Here is an 11,957-nt window from a genome sequence, read left to right as displayed (position 1 = left end):
CTTTATCACGTTTTCAGGCATTACTTTGGGCTGTTGTCCCTAATTTAAGGGACGATTCAGTATCATCTTTTACTACCTCCCTAGACTTTATCTCATATTTCCATTGTCATCCCAAATCATCAAATGGTGTTGTGACAGAAACAGCAAGGGCTGGAGCTGCTTACAACCTGATGCTCTACATGTTAGCAAGCCATGTAAGTGAATTCTGAGCTTCTGTTCGGTAGATGATTCATCTAATGCTAAAATACTGCTGTACTGCACTAGATATTTTCTAGTACATATGAAGTTCATTTCCCTATTGAAGTACACAAATGCAAAAATCAGTGTTAATCTTTCTCACAGTCCAAGACCATGGTACATATTGTCTGTTTTGGCCAACAAACCTCACAAATTATTGGCTATGCCACATCAAGCCGGCACATCATGTGAAATTGTGCTGTCTTATATAGCATTTCACTTTCTCTCCCCTTTCCAACATGGGATTTGCCTATGGTATTATATGCGCCCCATTTTCAAAAACTTCCCAGCCTATAAGTCTACCAGTCATTCACCTTGGCCCACCCTCACCAGCTCATGTCTTATGAAAATTGGTTTGTTTATGAAACTGAAATCCTCCCTCCATAAAAAATTAAACATATAAGCAGCCATTTTGCTTTTCGCAAATGAAAGTACTGGGAGCTTGCTGGTATCTTCTATCAATTGAGAGGCAAGAAGCGAGCTGGAGATATGCATGCAGTCTTGAGAAGCCGTCTTGTGATTATGGATATTTTGACTGCCAGAGAGTAAAGGATCCTTCATTTCAATATTCTTGCCAATATATCTAAACAATGCTTCATTGCAATCAAACATTCTAACGGAGAACCTAATTAGCGAACCAAAACCTTTGATTGACAGAATTCACAGGAAAAAATCAGGCAGTGTGGAAAACTTTAATCGGGAATTGCAAATTTACCGGCCTGATAGGAGCAAACTAATATCTAATTCTGTAATTTTGACCTACACATGTACCATGGTCTATTCTTTTGAATCAGTAACAGCATCTTTCAAACATGATCTCATAACCTCACATAGTTTAGAACAAGCACCAAGGCATAGCTCCATTGCCTGCATTTAAAAGATCAAAATAATAGTTATGCCTAGCTCCAAAAATGTGTCAGGATCATATCGGTGAACCTTTTGAAAATAATTTAAGTAGCTCACTGGGAAATTTACAGTTAAGAAGAACAGATAGCTAAGAGACAAATGTGAAGTGCAATCTCTAGTCTGTATATGAAAATATTAAACAAAACGAGAGACGTAGCAGGACGTAATTTAGTAATCTAGATGAAACTGCCCAGCAAACAGCATACCTCATTAGTCTTTGGTGTTGACCATTCTCCAGTTATAGACAGTTGAGTGACCTCATTACGTGAAGGCATACAAGTAATCATTAAGCTTCCATCTTGGTAGCTTTCTTCCTCAGAAACGGGATCAATGACGAGGTTCTTTCCAAGACAAGACTAGAATACCAAAAAAAGAAGTGAATTAGATGTCTGAAAATTCAGTGGAGACCCTGAATATTTGAGAATCTGGAAAAGCCTATGGTATCATATCATTACATGTCCCAACATTTGAAAGTTGCCATGCTATTTGTAATAAAGATGGCATGATATTATGCCTTAAGAGTACACATCCATAAAGGCTTCTAAACCTTCGTTCCATTAGTGAACCATAACCGAGTCTAATTCAGGCTTCAATAACCAAATTCTTCAAGTGCTTTAAAACTAGCTTGACCTGCCGATAACAATGTTTCTTCTAGCCTCGATGATGATTAGCTGACAAATACTTATTACCAAATTCCTATACAAATATACTTACTTATACTTATAGGTAAACTTCGACTAAGAACAACATGAAATCATTGTCATTATTGCCGACTTATGGTCACAAGGCAAAGACACGAGTTAAGAGTGCATTTCCAATGGGATACAGGAAAAGCTAACAGCTGGATCTAAGTTGACTCATATTCTGGAAGTGCAACTGCTACGGCATTTCTTAGAAGGTGCATTCACTCTCCCAGTTGCTGGTACTACATACTTTAGAAAGCCGTGTGCATCTTTATCCAAATCTTGACTCACAACTCACAAGTTGTTCCATCTCATTCATTCTCTTCACCCTTCAAAATAGGAAACTCTTGTATAGATAATGAAATTTTGCAGACACTTCAGAGGATGCATTTTTGAGCTGTCAGCCCAAAAGATGATTATATAACTGAAGTTCTTCAATCGCCATAGTGTGGCAGTTGCCTAGACATTGTTTTAGTGCGCATTTACTCCATTCAACTAACTACTAAAAAAAGCAGGAATCGATTCAAAAACAAGTGTGTTTGGATCATGCTCTCCTGGCAATTCGGTTTACCACCCCTAACTGCAATGGATTACATTTGAGTGAAAACACATTTGGACAGATGAAAAATGCATATGGAGCTTATAACACAACTACATGCAATTTCAACTGATGAAGGTGCTATGGAAGCACAACACTAGTCATCAGCCTCAACCTGGTCAGAACCTGTCACCATATCAGTAGAAGGTTCCAGGACCAGTAGGGATGGCAAATAGGGTGGGGCGGGGCGGAGTAGGGCGGGTGAAGCTTTGCCCTGACACATATTTGACCTGCCCTGCCCTGCCCTGCCCCGTTTAACAACTTTTCTTTTTTTAACCTGCCCTGCCCCGCCCCATTTAGCCCTTCCCCGCCCCGCCCTGTTTAGCTTATATTTTTTTCCTTCATTTTTTAAGTTCTCATGTTCTTACTTATTTGAACGGGTCTGATTCTAATTTCGATTCGAGCAAAAGTAAAAGCAAACTAAGTCAATGAAATTTAATAACCTGTAAAATCTAAAACTTGTTAAATGAAAGGAAACTCTAATAAACAAACAAATTATAGTATCTGGGGAAACTAAAGCCTGTACTTCATAAGATGTATATTTGTTTGGCAATATTTTACAAGTACTTGAAAATGAAATTAGAGTGTGTAAATAATAATAATAACCAAACCAACATAATATCATGTTTGACTCAATAAATGCTCATGAAAGTTTGGAGTTGGAAGGACCAAATATCTTACTAAAGAGAAATCAGATTGTCTGCTCTATGGACTTTATTTGATGTATCAGTAAAACATTTAAGCTTATTAAACTAAATATAAATAATAAAGTAAAAAAGAAAAATAGAAAATAACAAATTAGCAAGTTAGTGATACTTCCACCAATACGCAATCCATTTGCATGTTCCCAGTGAAAACACTGCATTCTAACGACAGTGTAAACTATGAATTATAGGAGTAATTCATAAATAATGCTATAAATTATTACACATTAAATTCATAACTAAGGAGGTATACAAAATCTATAGGCAGCACACTGTATTGAAAAATGAAAAAGTTTCAGTTTATTTTTTATCAATTTTGCAGCCAAAACTCTTGCCCTGCCACCTGCCCTGCCCCATTTATAATTTTCTAAAAATATACTTTGACCCGCCCTGCCCTGCCGTGCCCTGTTATGGCTCTACCCTTCCCTGCCCTACTTTTGCCCTGCCCCATTGCCGTCTCTAAGGACCAGAAGAGCTCAAAACAGAGTAATTGGGCAGGTAACTGATTATTTCTCATGTTTTCTTTGAATGCACTGCCAATCTCCTCTATATGCTCAGGGCCAGTTAAAAGGAAACACATCTGAAAGAGTTATCAAATCCAGGCTTTACCATGAAAAAACCAGATGTGAGAAATTTTGGATAATCTCGGCAACATTCATCAATACTTCAGGTGGAGTATTATACTCGCGTAATTTTCTACTCCTATTGACGTGTTGTTCATAAGGAATAACCACAGTCCACACAGCATACATAATCATAACCTGTGTTTTCAAGTTGATCCCAATCAGTACCTCCTCCTTTCGCCGTAAGCACGGCACGAAACCCCCCCCCCCCCCCTTTTCTCCCTCAAAAAACGAAAAGTAAAAATATAATGGATTCAAAGCAAGAGATCAATTGCTAAATACAGACTGAATGTTACAGGGTTCGTACACTTTCTTCACTTCCCCAGAAGATGGTAGTCGCTGCGTAATCCCCCCCCCCCCCTCCCTTCAAATTGAAAGGCATAGCTCAAACTTACTGAAATCTTAAAAGAAAAACACCGCCTTTAAATAGTTTACTAACATGACTATCTTAAGACGAGTGAGCCCCAAATGTATGTTGATAGATCTTTTTTATACAGATACTGGGAACTGTGAAGTACGACCCATTAAACATTGACTTACAAATTAGGGGATAAAGTATTCCATTAGGAATTGGACAAGAAGGAGGTCTTGGCATCAGGAACACAAGGATACATAATAAGAGTCTATTCATGAAATGGTTATGGAGATACAATGTTGAAGAACAAGCTTTATGGAGCCAAGTAATCAATAACAAATATGGTCAAGAGGGTCACTGGTGTTAGTAAAACAGTGAAATCTTCTTATGGGGTAAGCACTTGGAGAACTGTCAGATCACAGTGGCCCAGTTTTGTTACGAAAAATGGATTCAACATTGGCAACGGCAGAAGAGTGTCTTTTTGGAATGACTATTGGCTTGGCCAAACCGAATCAAATGGAAAAAAACCAAATCGATTAAAAAAATCGAACATAATTGGTTTGGTTTGATTCGTTATTGAGCAAGGAAAACCCGAACCAAACCGACATATAAATATATCTATTTTATATATATTTTAAGAACTTTATATAGGGTTTTCTTTAAGAAATATTTGTGATCTACTCATGAGATCAACAACTACAAACAACAACATACCCAATGCAATCCTACATAGTGGGGTATGGGGAGGGTAGTGTATACGCAGACCTTAGCCCTACCCTTGTGGGGGTAGAGAAGATGCTTCCAATAGACTCTCGGCTCAACGAAGGCAAAAACGCATGCAGCAAGACTCGAACTCTAGTTCAATGAGACATTCTGTACACCCTTCACCGCTAGGCTATCTCGCCCAGTTAATAGAACTATTTTTTTTTTGAAATGGTAATATATTTGTATTGAATAAGTAAATGGTTACACTAAAAGTGTAACCTTCTGATAGTTACAATGGGGTAGCCAGAAGAGAGACCTAAAATTCTATTAGACTCACAGCTGGTCTAAAACATCAAAAATTAACTCATTCTCTTCTAGACATTCCTGTTTACACCAAAAATAAAAGAGCATTAGACAGCTCATCTTTAGTTTTTGAATTGAGCTATGAATGTCCTCGAAGCATCTCAGATTCCTTTCTTTCCATACTGTCCACCATATGCAAGCCGGGACAATCTTCCATCTCTCCTTCTAACTGGATTGTTACCCATCTCTTTTCCAACTGGTTAGGACTTCCTTGATTCTCCTTGGCATCACCCATCGGATCCCCCTCAAGTTGATGAAAATCTTCCACAGTTGATCAGTGACACTACAGTGCAAAAAAAGATGGTTGACTGTCTCCTCCTGAGCTTCACATAGGTGGCATCTGGAACCCAGCTGATAACCTCTCTTAGTGAGATTATCGTGTCAATACTGCTTCTCTTGCTAATAACCAAGTAAAACATGCAACTTTGTAGGGAATTCTTACTTTCCAGATCATCTTCCATGGCCACCACTCATACTGGTTGTTAGACTGGTTAAATATCTTGTAGGCAGATTTAACAGAGTACTTGCCCTCTTTTCCTCCTTGCCAGATTACCCTCTCCTCAGAGTTAGATGTCCCTTTGAAATGTTCTAAAGTGTTATAAAATTCTGTCATCCTTTGAATTTCCCAATCATTCAGGAGCCTTCTGAAGGTGAGGTTCCACCCTTGGCCTGTCCATAACTCTCCCACATGTGAAGCTTGCTGTTGATTGAGGTTGTAGATGTCTGGGAATAGCTACTTCAGGGTTCTTTGTCCTAACCATTTGTCTTCCCATTAAGAAATCTTCATTCCATTGCCTACTTTAAGCCTACACTTATTGCAGAATTTTGGCCATTGATTTCTGATAAATCTCCACAGGCTAACCCCATAGGGATTGTTCACAGTTTTGGTTGACCAGCTGCCTTCCTTTCCATACCTTACTTCTATCACATTTTTCCACAAGGATTGTTCTGTTGTGGCAAACCTCCATAGCCACTTCATCATCAGGCTCTGGTTTTGGATCTTCAGATTCCTAATCCCCATATCCCCTTCTTTTTTGCTTGTTGTGAGAGTATCCCATCTGACTAGGTGAATCTTGCTCTTTTCACTGGCTCCTTGCCATAGGAAGTTTCTTCTCAATGTATCAAGTCTTTTTGCTACAGTTACAGGCATAGGGAAAAGGGACATCATATAAGTTGGCATAGCATCCAGAAAACTGTTGACTAGTGTAAGTCTCCCTCCCAGTGATAAATACTGGCTTTTCCAGCTGACTAACTTCTTTTCACACTTCTCAATTACACCATTCCAAATTCCTTTAGACTTGCTTTTAGCCCCAAGTGGCATTCCCAGGTAAACTGTTGGTAGAGCTCCTACTTTCCCTCCCAAAATATCCACCAAGCTATGAATCTCCATTACTACATTAACTGGATAGATAAAGCTCTTGTTCGAGTTAATACGTAATCCAGAAACTATTATAGAGCAGCAATTTTATTTACTTTAAATAATGCTTGATTCCAGTGTGTATGATCCTTCTTTTATCAAGTGGGTTGAAATGCTTCAATCTCTTTATTTTTCAATATTCACTAGTCAATATCTATTAAACTCTTATGTCTTTCTCAATTTTGAGATAGTGTTTTATTGTAATTTTTAAAATTAAATGAGAGCATATCATTATTTAGGGTTCATACTGATCTTTGAGTTTAATTATTAAAATTTTAAGCTCGAAAGAACATATAAATAAAAGACAATTGTTAGATTAAAAAAATAATTATCATGTGATACGAAAACATTTCTCCAATGAAGATGTTTTAATAGATCATATGATTATAAATTTGTTCAATTCTTACTAAACATAATTGACTTGTCAGAATTCTATAGCAAAGAGAGATTGAGTTTATATTTTATATGACAAAAACTGGAAAAAAAATGAAATAGCAAAAACTGAACCAACCACCAAATGGATATGATTGGTTTGATCTTGGTTTTGGTTAAAACTGAACCAAACCGATCCATAAACACCCCTACGTGTAAGATGATGAACATACTTTTGCTTTTTTGGATTCTGTAAAAATATGGCTACCCTAACAGTCTTTGAGCTGATATATAGTACAACGTTACCTTCCTCAAAAAAATAGTTGGACATGAACTAGGTATGGCACCAAAAGAGACCTACCATTCAATTTGGAATATAGCGAACACTAGACACGATATGGTATACACCAAAACTTTTACACTTTGAACTATTCCTCAACAATTTCCTAAGGCTGCACAAATACATATTTCAAAGGATTAGTCAAAATCTATTTGGGAGCATACCAAGTAAGGATGAGCTTGTAGCTTAAGGCGAGGAAATGTATTTTTTTTATCATATCAGAAGTGGAGTTTCTACTGCGATTAAATGAAAACAACAGCAACCACCTGAGCTTCTATTCCTCCCAAGTAAACTCAGATAATAAAGAACTAACGAGCAATAGTCTGATGCGTACCACAGAAACTGAGGCAACCAAGTCATGCAGCAAAATTCCTGCATCTGCTAAAGCTAGACTAGCACATGATATGACCACAGGGAGATCACCTGCAAGCAAAACAGTTTGTAATGGCAAAGCATTTATTAAGTTAGTTCAAAAGTCATCAGTACTCGGAAGTAATCTCACAACGCCAATCTAATACCAATAGCCTATTTATGGAAAATGCACAAAATTGGAAGCCAAATACAAGTATACTTACCAGAAGGCAAAATATACAGTATAGCAAACTGAGATCACAATCTGATCCAACTAACTTAATTCTTTTATCTACCCTAAATATTGACACATATCATAAGACCGGTAAAATTCAGGATCTTGCTCTAACCTCTTGGCCTAAGAAAAGGTACTAATTCTGAAAAAGGTAACCATTCTTCAGTAAGTAGAAGTACTGATTCTGACAAAAAACTAGTTGATTAGGATAGAAGTTATACCCCTTTGCAACCCTACAAGTACTTCTTTGATGCATGAACAAAAACAGAGTTAACAATTTTCCGTGCTCCTTCCTCTAATCTTTTATCATACAAGGTCCTTTTTTTCATTTCTTGAGATATTCAAGAATAATCTTCTCCCAGTTTCAAGTCAATACCTGTACTATAGAGGATTGCGAATAAACCACAAATGTAAAGATAAAGCTAGGATTCAAAACTTACTTCCACCAGATTCCAATACCAAAGCAAAAACATCCACAGTAGTCTTTGGGAAGGATTCCAGAATTATAGCACCCTCTAAAGCTTTATGTAGCTTTGAGGAAAGCTCCTTGTTGTCTGATCCCTAACATAAGTGAAACTTCAGTTAAAGACATGGAAGTTAATCACAGAGCATCAATGACAAGGAGATGGAATGATAAAAGGGGAACTCTGTTCCATCCTTGATATACCTGTCCATGATCAGGGGTGGCAAAAGTTGTGTAACTAATGTTACAATTTAAGCGTCCTGTATCACTGTACATCATTGCCTTCTTACTTTCCCTTGGCCCAAACCTAAAAAAGAAGACAATTAGATGGTTAGACATTTTCCACCTAACAAAATTGGTAAAACATATACAGCAATGCAAATAACACCCTTCCTAGATGAATTGCCATACAATAGGACAACATTAACAGCAAATTGTTGACTAATGTTGACAGCAAACTCTCACATTTATGTTTAGTTCTTTTTCTTTCCCTCCATACTGGAAGATAAAAGTCTACACTGTGAGCTTCCGCTGACTATACATACACGAAAAGCAGGATTTTTTTNCTCTCTTCAACCAATCTATAACCACATCAACACCGATCTCGTGTTAATTGCCTCATTTAGGCTAAATTCATCACTAATTTAGGATACCCAATCCTCCAAGTTTAATATTTTATCATCAATTTTACCGAACTATATTTACCCATGCTATGGGTAATTTAGACTAGTCCAAAATCTTTTAAATGAAAAGGCAATTTATATAGTTTATTCCCTGTACATCAGCAGTTTTATTCTTACGAATACAAGTGTGCATCAGCCAGCCAGAAGTCTAACCATCTATACATGCTGGGACTTTAACTTGTGACACAATAAAAATTGAATGCCCATTTGTAACAGTTTAACTTGTAAATGAGCTGGTATACACAATCCAACAAGGTAATAGAGCAGATAAAGGTCTTATATTTGAGTCTCACTGCCGACCAATGAACAACTTTCTTTTTGCTAATTTAAGTGGGGATAGGGAACGCAGACAGCAAAAGAATAGGAATGGTTGACATTGTTGATTATATCACAGTAATTCTCTCCTGAAAGATGTAGCTCTTTCCATCCCTTCAATCTTCTCTCAAACTTTTGTATCAAGCTGCCAAAGATCGTCATCCTTAGTTCCTCCAAAGGCTAGTTCAAGCATTTTGTTATTAGATCCACCACTCTACATTATCCAACTCATGTATGTTATACACCTCTCTGAATGGTAACAATTTTGGTCATGTGCATATGGCTCGTAAAACCAAGATAATACATGTGATAGTGTGTCTTCAGTTGTATTTGTATGTCTATCTGATAACAACCATAAATATGCATATGTCATTGTAGTTTTATATGCAAGTATTTGTTTTCTCAACTTCTATTTAGTTGAAGCTACCGTCGTCATTGGCATCCATACATTCCTACACCTCATAAATACTAACACTGCCAGTGGTTTAGTAGTTTTATCATTTATGGCGGACAGTTCTACAATAGATAGTAGTTCTATAATCCAGGAAAATTATGGCCAACAGTTCTACAATAGATAGTCATTTTACAATCCAGGACAACTCCTGCACATGGCTTGGGCCTTCGGCAACACAGTTTCAGCTTATGGCCTTTCCAGGCTTTGCTTGAAACTAAAATGAGAATTAAAGTGTAGATGATAGGACAAGATTCTGACAGGACGCAGGGATTGGCCATACTCCACTTAGATCGGCATATAATGATCTTTACAGTATTTCCACTAATATAGAATACCTTGTATCCCAATGTTGGAATTGAAACAACTGACGTGTTAACTTGAGAAGACTATGCCTTGATTGGGAAGTCCAAGATTGGCTGTCTTGCTACAAGATCTGGACAAGATGACTTAGATGAACCTGACCAACTAATCTGGTTGAGTCAACAAAATAGTGTTTTTTCAGTAGGCTTGCTACAGTGACATAAACAAGGGGCTGGATAGTACTCTCAATTGGCCTTGGAAGATGTTATGGAAAACTAAAACTGCTCAAAAGGTAGTCCGCTTTATGTGGCTGCTAGCTCATGATGCATGTTTGACTTAAGGCAATTAACAAAGAAGGGGAATGAACATTTGCAGTAGATGCTACTTGTGCAAGAAGGAGGAAGAGTCCAGCAGTTCTCTCTTTTTACACTGTACAGCGGCAAGGCAATTATAGAATTTGTTTTTAAAAACTTTCAACTTGTTTTTTGACATGCCTTTCACTGTGAAAGACCTGTTGACTGTTTGGGACAGTTGTGGCATCACAAAATCAGCATGAAGTCTGTGGATTACTGTCCCAAGTCGTATATTTTGGGTTTTGTGGGCTGAAAGAAACTCCAGGTGTTTTGAAGGGAAAGTTTTTTCCATACAGATGCTAAAATCTAAATGTCTTTGGTTCTTGGCTTTTTGGTGCGATATACATGATCTAGCATTCACACCTTGAAAACCAGTCTAGAGGTCAATTTGATGATCAATGCACGGTGGAACTTTATTCAGAAAATGGGAAAACGGTGACAAACAATGAAGAGAAAGTGGAAGGTTGGAGGCAGTAACGAAATTAGGTGCTACGAAATATAGGCGGGAAGCAAATAAAGAGGGAAAAGGATAATACATAATTACAATTTCTCCAAATTGTGCTTCTATACCAAGTCTTTGTTGGCCCTTCACTGGTAAGAGAGAAGATAGAATGTTTCATCTTTTCTCATTTTCCTAAGTTGTTCTGCCCAACTAGGGACAGAATAAAGGTGTTTGCTACAAAAGTGAGGAAAACAATAAAAAGCACATCTCCTGCGAATTTCCACCAGAGATTGATTCTTTCACCTGCTCTCAAGTTTCAAAAAAAAACTGTAGATAGATCACACACTCACACAGATACGATGACCTTGGTGTTTCCAAACTCTGCATATGCTGATCCTGCAGCTGTACTCACAGCACCAGTCCTCAGATCTGCAAAGTTAGATAAAAAATGCATCTAATGAGTGGCCTAAAAATTGATCATGTCGTGACACAAAAACTCAGGAAAAGGAGTAGAAATAAGATGGAATATGTAAATGAAAATGGATATGAGCAAGAACTTAGAGTCCATAGAAATGGCAGGCAGTGCAAAACAAGAGAGTTAGCTCAGAGCACATTGACAGCATTAATAAAGAACACCTTTTCAAAATGCCAACTAACGAAGTGTTTATCACAGCATTTCACGCAAAAAAAAACTAACAAGAACATATAATACAAGAAAATGTGTCGAAAGGGGATAGCTCGTAGGAGGAGTAACAACCAGGAGATCACAAGTTCGATAAAACTTGGTCGAGCCCGTCTGCTCCAATCTTGATGGGGTGGATTACCTTGGAAACCTATGTTTGTAGGCTGGACAGACTACGGAGTGAACTAGCTGAGATGTGTGTAATCCAGCCCAAACACAAATGGAAAAAATGCAAGCAATAACTTAAAATAGAGCAGAAGATTGTGATCGTGTCAAAAATACTAGAATTAGCACCAATGGACTTAGACTGGTATGGACATCCTTATTCATCACTACTCTTCCTATGATTTTACACCTGCACATCTGCCCAATCCCC

The 11,957-nt window shown here is 37.6% G+C and overlaps 1 protein-coding gene across 1 annotated transcript in view; it reads right to left on the bottom strand.

Annotated features, from left to right (window-relative positions):
• Positions 1-778: 778 nt before the first annotated feature.
• The window catches only part of LOC109236396 (exosome complex component RRP41-like), an 11,959-nt gene continuing 780 nt past the window's right edge, over positions 779-11,957 (bottom strand). The window contains exons 2-7 of the mRNA XM_019402570.1: positions 11,250-11,328; positions 8,557-8,659; positions 8,330-8,450; positions 7,638-7,726; positions 1,350-1,499; positions 779-1,104 (exon numbers count right to left, since the gene is read on the bottom strand). Coding sequence (XP_019258115.1) covers positions 1,015-1,104; positions 1,350-1,499; positions 7,638-7,726; positions 8,330-8,450; positions 8,557-8,659; positions 11,250-11,328 — 632 coding nt within the window. The 3' untranslated portion in view covers positions 779-1,014. The remainder of the gene's footprint in view (positions 1,105-1,349; positions 1,500-7,637; positions 7,727-8,329; positions 8,451-8,556; positions 8,660-11,249; positions 11,329-11,957) is intronic.

The sequence above is a fragment of the Nicotiana attenuata genome, unplaced genomic scaffold (assembly GCF_001879085.1).
Source record: "Nicotiana attenuata strain UT unplaced genomic scaffold, NIATTr2, whole genome shotgun sequence".
Classification (NCBI taxonomy): domain Eukaryota; kingdom Viridiplantae; phylum Streptophyta; class Magnoliopsida; order Solanales; family Solanaceae; genus Nicotiana; species Nicotiana attenuata.
This window is presented reverse-complemented; position numbering and strand designations above follow the sequence as displayed.